Below are 16,572 nucleotides of genomic sequence, written 5' to 3'. Positions count from 1 at the left end.
CATAACATATTTATATCTTATTTAACAAGATATTATAATTACAACTATTATATAACTAATTCAACTAAATTCATCATCTTTGTATGTTAAGAAGATATTTTTTCAATGTATGCAATAATTTATTTTTCTTATATATATTTTATACCGATTGACATGAAACACACGTGTAACTCACGTACACTAAAGCTAGTTATATTAAAAGCACGCAGGCCCTTAGCAAAATGTCGTTCGTCTTTTTTACCCCTTAAAATCGATTTTTTATTAAACAAAGTCGTCATTTTAAGTTTTTTCCTAATATTTAGGAGCTTTAAATAAACTAAATTTGTACATTAAATTCTTCATTTTTAGAAGTATGTAAAAAAAATCCCATTATTAAATGGATTGTATAAATCCTTCCTTATTTAAATGATGTAACACCAAAAAAAAATATTATTAAAAAAATGTAACGTTAGAAATTTATTAAAATAGGAAAATTTTGTCACTTAAGACTAATTTTAGGTTTAGGAGTCTTTGGAATATGTTAAATAAGTATAACGATTGATTCTAAAATTAATATTGTAGGGAAAGTGGCCACAACTTTTTCCAGGTTCAGATCAATCATATAGTTTTATTTGTCTAGCAAGTAGCAAGCATCTCTCACCATCGGTTGAAGGTGCACTAGCAAGAACCCTATGCTGTAATTTTAGGATTTTAAATTTAATTTCTTTGCGAAATAGGTTTCAATTTGAATAAAAGTAGATTGCAAATTTTATATGAATGCGTTTAACAATTCTTCGAGTCAGAAGTAGATGATGATAATGATAGAAGAAGGCAAAGATTATTTGAAGAAAAAGAAGATTTTTTGTTTCCGCCAACATCGTGGTGTGGAAGACAAAGAAGTTTTTTTGTGAAAGACAAAGACGGAAATATTAACAAATTTGCAATGAGATTGATGAAAGATATGAAATTAAGAAAGAAGAGGATTTAACAAAGGTATTATTGCAAGCCCTTGCCCACGAAGTGTATTTTTTTCGCTTTTCTCTTCCTTTTTTTCCGTTGTTCATTCAAATTTAGTATCATTCAAAAGAATAATATTCGGAATTTCATTCCTTATATTCTACCTTTCTTGCATTAGCGTGTATCGGTTAAAAGTTTATCATCCAAATAGTTGTGGTGTTTGTATACTATATAGCAAAATATTCTAAATTAGTAAGAATAATGGTTTATCTAAATAGGAGTTGAAGGATTATCTTAATTTTTACTATCAATGGTATTTTATATGTATGTTTGTATATGTGTTTGAGTAGTATATGTGAATTTATTTTTAGGGCTTATTTATTTATATTTAAACTTTATTTGTAAGGTGAACCTCGAAAGGACACTTTATATGTTCTCAATGTCATCATTGGAACTCCAGTGAGTATTATTCTCTGTATCTTTATTTTTGGTTTGTTTTTTATCAATTCACTTAATATTTTTATAGTATGCATAATGATCATTCCTTGGATTATAACTCCATGGTTAAAGTTGGATTCTTGAAAATAATATTCTTATACCATGATAATATGATAATGTATGTGATTAAATTTCTTTAGTGTTTTGCTTATCATATTTTGCTTTCTTAAAAATCAATATAATCTGAGAAGTAAATACTGTCGATACTTCAATTCTTGATTTTTTGCACATGTTGATTAAAAAAAGATTATGTTTCAGTATCTCATCCATGAAAAAATATGAATAAATAAAGATGAGAATATAAAGCTAGACAGAAAATTTTGGAGCAAATATAGTTAGGAATAGAAATACCAAAAAAAGAAGAAGTAAACGATAAAGAAATATAAAAGGGTAATGAAAGTTTCCAAAAAGGTATTAAAAACTAAAGCATGATATGCGAATGAGTATTGAATTGCTTATGTTTTATTTGTCAAATACATTCGTATTGCCTTATTTTCTTCCAGAAAGTTGAACTGATTCTTTCTTCGTTCTACTTTAATTTGGACGAGGATGAAACTTTTCGTTTCAAGTTTTATATAGTACAAAGTGAGGTAGTTACTTCGATGAGCAATTTTTTTATTTTAAAATTTTAATTGATTTAAACTTTGAACTCTTTATTTTGAGTCGTTCTTCGACCTTTATGACAGTCGGAGAAAGTTAAAATAGAGTTCAAAAACTCGATATCCCATGTAAAATCTCGTCATCATGAGACTGATCCAAATATGCTAGGAGAAAAGGAATCTCGAAGCTTAAGCTATCTAAAGACTTATGCGAGGAAGGATTTCTTTTTCTATTAGTAAGTTAAATAGAATCTACATTTGTCGCTTTAAAAAAATTTATAAATTTTTTAATATTTCAGTTTATAACTCAAAAGTATTTTTAAATAATGTTATACATGTAATTTTTAAAAAATTTATTCTCGAAAAATATACGCGCAACCTAGTTAAAAGAAATGTTCTAGACACAAAATAGACCAAAAAAGCATAAATTGTACCTTCAAGACTTTTCATTTAAATCTTTTGTTTTTCCATAATTCCCGTTAAATCTAACATGTAAAGTTTGTTAACTATTTGAAAGCGAACAGAAATGCTCATTTTTGACAAATTTTAAGGACCATAACTACTTGAAAGATATTTAAGAGATTATTTTAAACTTACCCCAAGTATAAGGGATCAATTTTATCATTTTCTCTTTTTGTCGGTGTACACAATTTTCATCCCCATTAAAATATTTATTTAATGAAGCGGCCAAATTCCCGGGGCGCATTATAACTTAATAACCCTATAATATCCCAACCGTCCACGTCATAAATGGACCAACACATTTTAAAAATCTAAGATCTTGACTCTAAAATTAAGAAAAATAAAGCAGCTTTACTCCATTGATTACTCTTTAGAAAGAGAGAATAAAACAGAAGTTCTGAAATCTATGTTGAGCTTCAAGTGATCAGTGACAATCTCCAAGCTGTATGAGGTAAACCAATGATAGTATTATTTTTCATAATTTCAGCTTTAACATAGTCAATTCTTGCTTATACTTACTCAGATCTACAAATTCTTGGTTTTAATTTGTCAAATTTCATGTTTTTCAGATACCCTTTAGTCATTTGTTTAAGTGGTAGTTTAATATATTGCCCCATTTTAATTTACAGATTTCATTCTTGTTGTGTTTGAGGTTTTAAGTGCTATAGTAAGCTCATAAAAGTGTGAAAAAAAATGATGAGTCGGTCGTCAAATTTGCTGTCAAGGAGTGGAAGTTTCAGGCCAGAAAATTTGGGGCAAAATGCAATGGCAATGATAGGGAACTTGTGTTTCACTATATTTGTAGTTGGGGTTTTGATTTTCACTATAATTGCTGCAACTTATGAGCCTGAAGACCCTTTATTCCACCCTTCAACAAAGATCACTAATTTCCTTACTTCCAAATCTAATGCTACATTTAAAGCTGATGATACTGTTGTGAGGACTGGTGAGGACTTTCTTGGTCCTAATCAGACCGCATTTTCGACTTTTATAAACCTCACTGATGTTGATGTTCCGATGGCTATTGGTTTAACTGAAAGTGTCACTGAGGATAATTTGGATTGTCGTGGCAAAACTGATGATCCCATTGATTGTACTGACCCGGACGTGTTTCATTTGTTGATGAGGGCTGCCATTGAGAAGTTTAAGGACATACATTTTTTCCGGTTTGGGAAGCCGGTTCGAGGGTCGAATGATAGTTCCTGCCACATGGCGTGGCGGTTTAGGCCTAAGGAAGGGAAGACTGCTTCCCTTTATAAGGATTACCGGTCTTTTGTGGTTTCTAGGTCGGAGAACTGCACGCTTGATGTGGTCAGTATAGGTGATTATCATTCCGGTGGAAATGCTCGGAAGAGGAAGAGAAAAAACAAGGGAGGGTCAGACAGAACTCCTGCTAAGCTAGATGAGGGGTTTGAGAAGGCATCTCAGAAGATAGAGGGAGAAATTATTGCTTTACCTGTGGTTGGGGAAGCTGTAAATGACTCACTTCCTGTGGTGGAATCGGAGAGTTCATTCGGTAGTGGTAAGTATTTGATTTATTCTGGAGGTGGGGATAGGTGCAAGAGCATGAACCATTACCTTTGGAGTTTCATGTGTGCGTTGGGTGAGGCTCAATATTTGAACAGGACGTTGATAATGGACTTAAGTATTTGTTTAAACAAGATTTACACTTCATCTGATGTGGATGAGGAAGGAAAGGATTTCAGGTTTTACTTCGATTTTGAGCACTTAAAAGATTCAGCGTCAGTCCTTGATCAGGTTCAGTTTTGGTCAGATTGGAATAAATGGCATAAACAAGACAGATTAAGTCTCCATCTTGTGGAGGATTTTAGGATTACGCCAATGAAGTTATCTCAAGTGAAGGATACTTTAATCATGAGGAAATTTGGTTCCGTAGAGCCAGATAATTACTGGTACAGGGTATGTGAGGGTGAAACAGAATCTATCGTTCAACGACCATGGCATCTGGTATGGAAATCAAGACGGTTAATGGACATTGTTTCAGCTGTTGCGTCGAGGTTGAATTGGGATTATGACTCAGTTCATGTTGTAAGGGGAGAGAAGGCAAGGAATCGTGAAATGTGGCCGCATTTGGCAGAAGATACTTCTCCTGAGTCTCTACTGTCTACCTTGCAGGACAAGATCGATGACGGAAGGAACCTGTATATTGCAACGGATGAAACAGATACATCCTTTTTTGACCCTTTAAAAGACAAGTATTCCACACATTTCCTTGATGAATATAAAGATCTTTGGGATGAAAACAGCGAGTGGTATGCAGAGACTGCAAAACTTAATAACGGGAGTCCAGTTGAATTTGACGGGTACATGAGGGTTTCAGTTGATACCGAAGTTTTCTTCAGAGGTAAAAAGCAGATTGAGACATTTAATGATCTCACCAAAGACTGCAAGGATGGGATCAATACATGCACTTCGTCCAGCTAATTTCTGACTGACTTTTGAAGCTTTACTCCTGCCAGAGTTTGGGTAAATCTATACCGTGTTGTTGTTTTAGGTAACTTTTTGGTCTTAATTTGTCGAATGCATTCGTACGTATCTATTCTGAGAAGCAATAATAGATTATTTCTTTAGTTGGTACCTCTTTATAGTGTAGTTGCATTGTACTCAGTGTCCACTTCAAGCTTGTATCCCTTCATTTAGTTAGTTAATAAGAATGCTATTTGTGTTCCTGACTTAAGTGCAGTTACTTTAATCATCAAATTGTTGTTTGATCTCATTTGTGCTTATGCTAATCAAATGCTTCTCTCGGCAATGCTGAACCATTGCAATCTTAGTGTGCATTCTAGTATTTTTTTTGTATCACCTACAAGTAGAACTAAAATGCTCGACGTATATGGAATAACTCGATACATCCTTGATTAAATGCTGCTACTAGTTGACTTGTTCAAGATAGTTCATGGAATTCATGTTTTTCTAGTGTTATCGAAAATAAGTTGATTGATAACTCAGTCGCGTATTCTCATTTCCTAAGGTATTAGATTGTATTGTAAACTAGTAGCCATCTGTCTTTGGATAGTTATCCTGTCTAAGCCCTGCCATTTATGTTGCTTAAAGGTATGATCGGAGGTTCGATTACTAACGTGCTATGACTGTTCTGAGACCTACCTGTACATATAGTGTGGTTATAATGCTGAACATGGTTACAAAATAGGGTGTTATTTTCTTATTGGAATAAAGAAAATGCTGGCTATCTTTGCGGATTTTAGCGATCTCCAACTGAATAAGTAAAAATTTATAACATCTTTCTTCTTTATTTATTCAAATTTGGACTTGGTTATTTCCAATTTCTGCAAAATGTCTAGCTTCCCGAGTAGCTAAACTTACTCGTTCTGAAATTCTTATTCCCAATAATGATTTGAGTCCTTTTCAGACTGGCCAAAAATGATGAAGAATAGAAAGTTTCAACTGACTGCTACTCTTTATTTTTCTTCTCCATTTGTATATCAACACTGAGGATTCAAATAGTCGACTTCAACTTTGTAGTGCCAGCATTTCTTAAATTCGACGTCACAATTTACAGCTTATTTTCTACTATTATTTCCGAGAGCTTAAGCCTATTTATATAACCCCCTCAACACCACCCACCTCGGGTAATCATCTTAATAACAACAGCTACTGCGCCTCAATCTTATATAAAGTTGAGGTCCGCGATATTAATCCTCACTTCTTTATTTGAGTTCACATTACATTATTATCATGCCAAAATAAAATAAGGGTAGTGAAATAAGTACCGGCAAGGAAAAAATAGATGGAAAGGAAAAACATGTAACGATTATTTGTTTTTTAGAAAGTTGTTATCCCAAGTATCCTTGAATCTTATTGGCATCAGTATCTAGACAAATTTGCAATGAAATTAAAAGATTGTTACATTAAATGGTAAATACGTGTATAACACGAGAATATTAAATTTAAGATAAATATCATATTTTCATACAATAATTAAAAATAAAAGGAAAAAAATAGTGGTGTTCAAAGCAGAAATGAGGACAACCTCAGGAAGAGGCAAGCATAAAACATCAGAACAGAAACTAAGAATAATTCATTCCTGGAGAGGAATTTGTTTTTTGTTTGGGGAGGAATTCTCTTAAATGAGAATTCTTCTTTCTCTCCTTCTTCTCCTACTTTCTTTCTGCTCTAATATTTCTTAATTCATTGGAAATCTTTTCACTTTTTAACAATTCTCCAATCTTGCATTTTCCAGGTATTTATTGCTAGGTTTCTCTTTTTGTGGTTCTTTTTCTTTCCTTTTATTGTTCTAATTTATATTTGCTGCTTCTTTAATTTCTTCTTTCTATTTTCTCTTTTATGAATGTTTTTTTTTTGGTCTTGACACTGTTCATTTTGAATCTTTATTAGGTGGAGATTGAATACTAATTTATTCTCATGTTACATGATAACATGCTTTTATCAAATTCAGGATTTAAGAAGGAAAAAAAAGGGAGATTCCCTTCTTTCCTGTGCTTTTTTGGATTAATTTGAAAGTACTCCTGAAAATATTATCCACACCTCATTTTCCGTTCCAAAAGGACCAGAACCAAAGATAACAAAATTTAACAAAATGGATAGAGAAAAAGGGATATTAAAAAGAAATCGAAAAGAAAGCCATGATTTTCACTAATTAAGGGAATTCAAAATATGAAGAAGTAGAAACACAAAGACGATAAAGGGATTCAACATCTATTACATCTGCTACATGTATATACTAGTGTAATTTTCTGGCGATAGCTCCGCTCATGCGGCCTTTCCCCCCTCCCCTCGTCGTCATCAGGTCACTAACTTTCTTGACCTTCCCCTGCCCCTTGTCGTCATCAGATCACCAACTTTCTTGACCTTCTCATACATGATCTTACGACTTTGTTAACCATACACAAAAACTCCATCCAAAAGTTTCTTGTTCAAGAGATGGCTTTCTTTTGCAGAGTCCACAAAAAAATGGCTGAACAATCAAGTGTGAGTCAACATTCAATAGAGATTGAGCAACCTAAGAAGAAGTTGATTGTGCCAAGCATACTAGTAGGCATAAAGAACCAGCCATCTTCAGTGCCTTCTTCACCTTCAGGCCAACCAAAGAGCGCGAAGTACAACTGCTTATGCTCACCAACTACACATGCTGGTTCTTTCAGGTGCAGATATCACAGGACCTCTAGCTTGACTCGAAATAGCATCTCTGTTGGCTCAAAACTCTCTGAACTAGCTGCTGGAAAATGACTCAAATAATGTAGCATTTCATCTGTAATAAAGCTGTAATAAGGACTCAATTTTCTGTGGATTGCTTCTCTTTTTCAACTTTCCACTTAATATGGACTTTCTAATCTGATTCCTATAGTTGTAAAATCATGAAGAATGCTTGGTTGTCCATTTGTTTGTTTATTGCTTGATTATGAGTTCAATCATTGCACATGTTATGCCTAACCTCCTCCACTCAACCAAAAGAAAACCAAACAAGAAAATGAGGAAAGCATAAGACTCTTTCAGTTTCTGCAATCAGATATAAGGAAATTAAGCAGCAGCCTACAATGGTGTCTGCATTAGAAAGTGAATCTTCAAAAATAAGTGAATCTCTCTCTATCCTCCTTTTACTTTCTTTTTTTCCGACAACCGTGGAGCTTCACACACCTCGGCTAATTCCACAGGATTCCAGCTACTTCCCACCAACACAGATATAGGTAACTCGGCTAATTCCACAAGATTCTGGTACAGATCCCACCAGCACAGATACCGGTAACTCTGTCCACCAAGGCTTGGACAGATGAGAAGAAATCACCTAGCGTTTGCTGGGACTCCTTTTACTTTAATCTAGCAACTTCCCAGACTTTGAAATAACCTCTCACGAAACACCGGATTAAGCAAGCAGAAAGAGTTCACTGATTGAAAGAAGCTAAGCAAGAAGATGGAAAAACATCACAACAAGAACCTCCTTCATATAATATGTACAAGAATGTATGAATTTTTTTGGTCACAGCAAAGAGACCCGTCACTCCGAGAGGACGCCAAAAGCATTACAAATATGAAAACCTATAGAACTACCCAATGTCAAAGATCAACCATGCATGTTGTACTCAGCCTGTACACACTACTAAGATGTACACACTACACCATCTATCCTCAGATGTATATAGTGTTATAAGCCTCATAAAACTTGTAGCTCACATAGGACAAGTATCTTCTTCGCCTTCTTGAGGCATCATGTAATTCCTGCAAAGTGGACAAGTTACATTCCAATACTTGAGCCATTTCTCTAGACATTGCTTATGGAAAACATGGCCACAAGAGAGATGGTTTATCTCTGCATCAGGCTCAAAATCCGTTAGGCAGACCGAGCACTCTTTCTCAGCGTGGTTAGAGATACAGATCGAGTCATAACGAATTGCAGGGGTATGACTTCTGAATTCCTCCATATATGACTCTGATGGGCTTCCACGACATTCAAATGGGTCCAAGGGTCCTCCTTCGATAGAATATTCGTCCCATGCTGCTATGCGGATGCCAATCACGTGAAGGATTGATCGGACTATCTCCTTGAGAACGGCGATGGAAATGGCTGTGTTCATTAGAATCACACAGAGCACTCCTGCATCTGCTGGAGTTGGATACTGTGAAAGGCCCATAGTGGATCGGAATCTAGTCATTGAAATAAAACAGCAACCATTAGAAAAGGAAAAATTAGCCAATGAAAAAGGGCAAGTTACACATTTGGCTGGTCAGCAAAAATAGTTGCATCCGCTAGCCAAATATACAAAAACATGTATATTAATGTGTATTATACATTTCGCCACTATTATTTTGGGAGCGGCTATACTGTGTAGTTTTCCCTATGGAAAAAATAGTATCAAAGTTATTTTGAAAAAACCACCGCCAACAAAACTAGTTTCATATTCTTTTAGCAAAAGAGTTAGTCAAAATTCATCTTCCAAACAACTAACAACAAAAAACTCAATGAAACCCCAAAGGTGGAGTCTAGGGAGCGTAGTTTGTACGCAGCCTTACCCCTACCTTGCGAAGGTGGAGAGGCTATTTCCGATAGACCCTCAGATTAAGCACCGGAAAAAAATCCATCTTCCAGCTAAGTAAAATAAATCCATATTCTGTCTAGATATTCCAAGTAGATTGTACTAGACTAATACTTTCTTGAGCCGAGGGTTTACCGGAAGCAACCTCTCTACCTCCCCACGGTAGGGGTAAAGCGTGTGTACACACTACCCTCCCCAGACCTCACTTATGGGATTCCACTGGGTTGTTGTGGTTGTTGTAGTAGTATTGTACTAGACTAATAGTTGCTTCAAGTTATGCAATATTAAGGTAAACATTTTCTATTCTTGGCCCCTTTACTTCTTCTAGTCTAGAAGATGATTATTCCATAAAGAAAGAGCATCCAGAACAGCAATCATAGGAAAGACCAGAACTTCTGAAATAAGATTTTACCTAGGCTGAAATCAAGTATTTTTCTTCAAGCAAAAAACTTCTGAAATTGCTCAGTGCACTGGATCTGCAAAAAAAACAAGCAGCAACATATATCAATCAGTCACTTTTGAGGAAAAGTTAAAAGGAGGCCACAGAAGTAAGCCAATTATAAATGGAACATATTCCTTCTAGAGAAGCAGATTATAGTTATCAGCCTAAATATTAATTAACATATGCATCAAAGTAATAACTAGAGGTGAGTAAACCATAGTGATTGAGTAGGTGAGAAAATATGGAAAGCAGAAACACAATTAGGGATTCAAAATTGGAGCTTTATGCACATCTAAACAAGATGAGGAAACCCCATCAATCGGAAAGTCCTTAAACTTTTTGTATCAGTTCAATTTTGTATCATTTGAAAAACAAAACCAGATTTTCATGAACATGGATCCAAGAACTAAAGAAACTTCTGATAAAAATTGGATCTTTTTTGCTATCCTGATACCAAATGTTAATAGACAAATGAAAAGCAGAACCAAAAAACAGAAATTTTTTATATTGAATAAAATGTGGAGATCCAAGGTAAAATCAGCCCTTTCAAGTGGCAAATTATCCATCATCAAGAAGCATTAAAAATATTTAAAAAACTCAAATCAAATAAAAACATAATCAGCTTAAAATACAGAAGCAGGAAATACAATTTAATTCCTCAAATTTGAGATCTAATAACAGATCAAGACTCACATATTATGTGAACCCCATCAAGAACTGCATAAAAAACCATATTTTCCAAAGACTATTATAAATAATAAGATGATTGTGAACCAAATAGAAGGATAAGGAATTACACAATTGGAAAGAGATAAAGATAATAGATAAAGGGTACTACTACTTACTTTATAGGTATAGTAGGAGCTAGAAGAACTTGAGGATTTCTTTATAGTTTAAAATTGCAAAAAATTTGGGAGAGAAATTGTTGATAGGGAATAAGGGTAAGGTTGTAGATTCATAGGATAGCGAGAGAGGACAATGTTGATAATGGTTGATGAGATAGCCTCCTCCTATTAACTCCTATAGACCCCTTCTATTTATAGCACAATCAAACTTTCTTGGGTCCCATTTTAAATTGTCTCTTTGCTTTCACTCCATGTTCTTATTTTACTATATTTAATCATAGTCTTGGACCATAGAGCCATTGGGGTATTTCTCCAATTAGGCTATCGCTCAACTATAGTTATCTTCATCCCTTTGTACTTTTGCGTGGATTGTTGTAAGTTGTAACTTATTGTAACTTGTTCGTTTTTATTAAAGTGGGAGTTTGAAAATTTATCCTATGTTAGTAACAACAATGATATACCCGGTATATCCTTACAAATGCAGCTTAGGGAGTGAAGTTTGTGCGTAGACCTTACTCTTATCCAGACGCGAACTTATAATTTTTACGTGATGAGTGCACAATATTCTGCTCAACCAGTAAAGGTTATTAGTGTTTTAGGTGTCAAGTGCTTTAAATTAACTACTTTCAAAGTATATACATATACATATACAAGATTTTTACCGAAACTTAGTGGTCCGATCATGGGCGGACCCACGTGGAGAGGTGAGGGGTCACTAGCACCCTATAGGCTCTGGAAAAAGCATGTATATATTACTGTATATACATCGAGGACCCCTATAATAATTTAATTGTGCCCCTAAAAGATCAAAATGTCCCTTGGTTGCACTGGTTCTGCAGGCTGTTTAGTTTCATTCCCTCACTGCTAGACCCACGATCAATTCCCAACACCATCATTACTTCACCAATCACCACTTCTTTCTTCTTTCCCTTTTTAATAGTACATAGAAGTCACTTAGTTTAATTTTTTTCTTTTAAAATCTCTCCATCTAAGTACCAAAACTCAACTTCTCTTCACGATTAGTTCTTTGTATCTTTTACACAAAATACTCAAAAACTCTATTGGAGATACATTTTCTAGACTTTGAAAAGTTAATAAAGAGACACAAAAATAATGATTAAAGACAGTAAGAAAGGGGGATAAAATATTTCGTTAACTAGTTTCATTAGTCAATAATCTTTATCTCTAATCAATTTTTATTATTATTTCATTTAGAAAAAATAAAGACAATGAAAACCTTCCCCCTTCGACGTTTACTTTGGCAAAGTAGCAAGTATTAGTTGACTCTAGGACTTCGATTGAGGCTTTTTGGACTGCTTACAGACTTTTATTAGTCATGATTTTGTTTAAGCTTTTTATGTTTTTAAATATTCTTTCGGCCACGAACTCGTAATCACTAAGTTTTCAAAGAGTTGCACGCCAAACTTTATTGCAATTAATATTATTTTCATATTTACGTTAAAGATAATGGTGCCCCCGCGACGTTCAAATTCTGGGTCCGCCTCTGGGTCCGATGACCCCTCACTTTAACATATAGGTCCACCTTTGCTCCTACCTTGTGAAGTTAGAGAGGTTGTTTTCGATTGATCATCGGCTCAAGAAAAGCATTTCTAAGCAACAACAACAATTCCAGTATAATCTCACAAGTAAAATCTTGGGAGGATAGTATGTACGCGAATCTTACTCATATCTTGTGAAGGTAAAGAGGCAAGGAAAGCATTTTTAAGTAGGATTGAAAAAGAAGCCATATTGAAAAATAATATTGAAGAAGCTAGGCCGGAAATAAAAAAGACAAGAACAATAACAATAACAAATAACAAAGCAATAAGATAACCAAAGCAAAGAAAATAACTATAGTAATAAAAATCAAAAAATAAGATAATACAAAATTTGTCATATATTAGTAAGTTTACTTTAGATTCAGCTTTTGTGGGGAAATGTTTTATGTATAAGTGAGTAGGAAAGATACTAACTTTTAATATTAGAGAAAAATACTTTTTATAATATTAGGCTTGGACAAGATAAATGAAATGACATGGACAATGATGATTAATCTAACTTTCTTGAAATTGAGATGTAATAATAATTGTTATAGTCATATTAAAAGAATGCACACTTTGCATTTTACAATTGGTTCTTAAAAAGCAGTGTATGACTTGTAAAGTTTTAATATTCAACCACTTAAAAAAGAGCTAAATGACCAATAGCAACACATCCAATGAGCCGTATTCTTTTTTCTCGTTAATAATGGAAAAATAGATTAATGTAACTACTGATTCTAAAAAGTAAAACCAATATAAATATTTCAAATTTGATTAGGAAATAACTTATGACCAATATCTTCCTCTGTTCCTTCATAAATTATACTATAATATAGAAGTAAAAACAAAAGGTATAAATAATGCATAATTATTGTTCTCATCAAATAATTTTTCTTTATTTTTAAGACCCGTTTGGCCATAGATTTTGCCAAAATAAAGTTGGATTTTATTTGGTAACACATGTTTGGCCATAGATTTTGCCTATATTTTGTCAAAATCCCAAAACCAGCTCAATAGCTGATTTTGGGCCAAAATATCATTATTATATTTTTCTAAAATTGCCCCAAACTTTTATATTTTATAAAAGAGCCCACCGTTTATTATTTTGTAATAATGTTGCTTCGTCTTCTCGGTCACCTGATAGTGTATCATGTAGTTCATTATAAAAATGATAATTTTGTATCAAATTTATTTATGTTCAGGACTATAGTTTGCGATAATATAATGAATGTTATTGATAATGGTATTGTTGGGTATTTGTGATAGTTTTTAGAACTTGTGGGTATAAGTCATGCTTCATGTTTTTCCAGAATAAATTTGAAAAATATGTTTTGAAAACTGATATCCAAACACATTTTTATCTTCAAACCAAACTTCACCCAAATCAGATTTTCAAAACAAATTTGGGAATCTATGCCAAACGCGAACTTAGTTTTAAGTTGTTGCTTGTACGTTAGTTGACCACATGATCCATCACATGGACGCTTAATAATTAATGCTAATCATTGTACTTATGACTGACTTAAAGGTTTGGCGACCAATGGGAAGAAGCAATTTTATATTTAATAGTATTCCCGATATTTTGGGAAAACCAAAATACTCAATAAAGCATAGATTAATAATTCAATAAGCTAAAAGAAATAAGTACATCTTTCGAATTTAATACGAAGACGTAGAGAAATATGGAATTTGAGTTTTATATTTTAAAAGTGTGATGCTCAATACTTTTCTTCTGCGCTTGTTCAAATAAAACTTGAATTTTGAATATGTATTTGTTTGTTAACAAAGGAATCTGCGGCCATTACCTTCCGGGCAGAGTCGGATCCAGGATTTAAATCTTATGGGTTCAATTTTAAGATTTTTAACATTGAACCCATTATATTTTTAAAATTATGGGTTCATATCTACTATTTTTGTAATTTAATGAATTTTTACATACAAATTTTTACTCCTCGTCGAAAGTTATGGGTTCAGTTAAACCCGTAGCCACCAAGCTACATCCGCCTCTGCTTCTGGTGCATGCAGTGCAGCACTAAGCAAGTCTCTTGTGACGGACTCAACTAAGAAGGTAAGCAAGTGATTTTCAAACACTAGACCCCTCTTTAGAAGTCCCTACTCAACCAACATGACCACCCCGAAAGGTAAACACGTACTATATCCTTTACTTGTCCACTATTTTAAAAATAGATTTTTACTTGTCACTTTCATGAAGAGAAGACAATTTATTTTTTTATGTTATACTCATAATATTAATTACTCATTTCAAATAATTTTCTCAAATCTATTAAAAATATGCATCAATTAATATGGGTATCATGGTAAATTATGCACTTCATTTATTCTTTCTTAAGAGGTGTGCAAAGTCCATAGTGGACAAGTAAAAGTAAACGGAGGAAGTATTTGTTATTTAACCAAAACTAAAATATTTGACAAAAGGGTTTATTCTCAATTATTTTTAATAGTGAGTTATCATTCAATTCTTTTACTCCCTCCGTTCACTTTTACTTGGCATGTATACTAAAAATAGATTTTTATTTTTACTTGTCACTTTACGCATATCAAGAGAAAGATAAAAAAAAATTCTGTTATACCCACAATATTTATTATTCATTTCAAATCATTTTCTCAAATCCAATAAAATATGCATCAATTAATATGGGTATTATGGTAAATTATGTATTTTATTTATTATTTTTTAAGGGGCGTGAAAAGTCAAAACGTGCCAAGTAAAAGTGAACGGAGGGAGTATATCTTTACTGTGTGAAGGTATGATTAGCGATTCCGGAACCAAAATGTGATATTTTTTTTATTCAAACAACCGAAATGCGTGGAAAAAAAAAGATGGTGACCAAAATATATATAACGCCCTTTTAAAGGGCGCTATACCTTAACGGACTTTTGCTCGTTAAGGTATAGCGCCCTTTAAAAGGGCGTTATACGTGAACTTGAAAAGAGCGGGAAGGTATAGCGTCGTTTATTAAGGCGTTATACATATTTTGTGGGCCCACCAATAATTCTTCTAGGTTTAACTAACATAACAATAATTCAAATGGGTATAACACCCTTATTTAAGGCATTATACGTAAAATAAATTACACTCACATACTGGTTTTTGCCCTATTTAAGGAGGTTAAGAATTTTCTAAAAATCCATTCATAAATATTCTCAAGTCTTCTGAAATATTTCTTCGTTAAGTTATTTTGCATTTTGTCATAATGTCTGAAGAGCGAAAAGTAAGGGTTTCATTATATTTGGGAGGGGTGAGGTTATGGTGGAGAATAACTTAATAACCTATAGTTTATCTCCACAGTGTTATGTTAAGTTGCCACTTACAATGGAGTACGATACATTGGTATCGTTGTTATGTAAAAAAAATGAGTGTGAGAAAACGTTCGGTGAACCTTAAAGTAACCGGGAGATATCTGTATTATATCACTCCGCAAGAGGTTGCTTGTTATGCTGAGTTTAACATCGAGGACGATAAAACTCTAAGAGATTTTTTGAGGACTCCGGATGAATACCAGATTTCTTGTTATAAAAATGTTGGAAATGTACGTCAAGGTTGAAGACGTTCGCAATAATGAGGTTGCGCAAAGCAGGGATATCCCTCAGTCATCGGGTGGTTATTTTGGAGCAGTTTTAGCCGAACAAGTTCCGGCTGAAAGAGTTTAGCTTGATCTAAACTTATCTCCACGAGCGAATAAAGAGCGAGAAAATAATTTCTCTCCTACTTTACATGATCCACAAGACGAGTGGTAAACTTCAATTTTCCTTTGTGTTACGATATTTATTTTTGTTGTATTGAATTTGTATTAACACTCATATATTCCACAGTGGGTACCAGCCCGATATGAATTTTACAAGTTATGAACCAACGCCCAGTTGGAATATGCGTAGTTTTGGTGTATTGGATCATGGTGGTCCATCCGGGAGTCATCACCAACAGGATAATGTCCATCATGGGATGTCAACACATTACGATTTGTAAGTGAAGTGATATAGCTATATGTAAAGTATTTATCAATTTGAGTAACTCATTATTTTGTTGGTTGTGCAGTGAAAACGAGCAACTTGAACGTCATGTTCTGACTCAATTGCCCAAAGACGACATATTTAATCGGGATCTAGCAGATGCACAGAGTCAGGAAGAGAACAGTGATTATGATAACAATGCCGATGAGTCCGGAGATGACACATCCTTCCTTGATGAGGGTGATG

General features: G+C 33.8%; 2 protein-coding genes across 3 annotated transcripts; one reads left to right on the top strand and one right to left on the bottom strand.

Moving 5' to 3' along the window:
- Positions 1 to 2,808: 2,808 nt before the first annotated feature.
- LOC107787994 (uncharacterized) lies at positions 2,809 to 5,216 on the top strand. The gene is made up of 2 exons (XM_016609633.2): positions 2,809 to 2,946; positions 3,125 to 5,216. The coding sequence occupies exon 2, from the start codon at positions 3,189 to 3,191 to the stop codon at positions 4,938 to 4,940; it is 1,752 nt and encodes a 583-aa protein (XP_016465119.1). The 5' UTR covers positions 2,809 to 2,946; positions 3,125 to 3,188; the 3' UTR covers positions 4,941 to 5,216.
- Positions 5,217 to 8,407: 3,191 nt separating this feature from the next.
- On the bottom strand, positions 8,408 to 10,990 carry LOC107787996 (putative E3 ubiquitin-protein ligase XERICO). Of its 2 annotated transcripts, none has more exons than XM_075238394.1 (3): positions 10,814 to 10,990; positions 9,939 to 10,002; positions 8,408 to 9,137 (listed from the first exon to the last, which is right to left on the bottom strand). In XM_075238394.1, the coding sequence occupies exon 3, from the start codon at positions 9,122 to 9,124 to the stop codon at positions 8,663 to 8,665; it is 462 nt and encodes a 153-aa protein (XP_075094495.1). In that variant the 5' UTR covers positions 9,125 to 9,137; positions 9,939 to 10,002; positions 10,814 to 10,990; the 3' UTR covers positions 8,408 to 8,662. The 2 variants fall into 2 exon arrangements, with proteins under 2 accessions (XP_075094495.1, XP_075094498.1); XM_075238397.1 differs by lacking the exon at positions 10,814 to 10,990 and adding an exon at positions 10,662 to 10,807.
- Between the last annotated feature and the right edge of the window lie 5,582 nt (positions 10,991 to 16,572).

This window comes from Nicotiana tabacum, chromosome 2, assembly GCF_000715075.1.
Source record: "Nicotiana tabacum cultivar K326 chromosome 2, ASM71507v2, whole genome shotgun sequence".
Classification (NCBI taxonomy): Eukaryota; Viridiplantae; Streptophyta; class Magnoliopsida; order Solanales; family Solanaceae; genus Nicotiana; species Nicotiana tabacum.
This window is presented reverse-complemented; position numbering and strand designations above follow the sequence as displayed.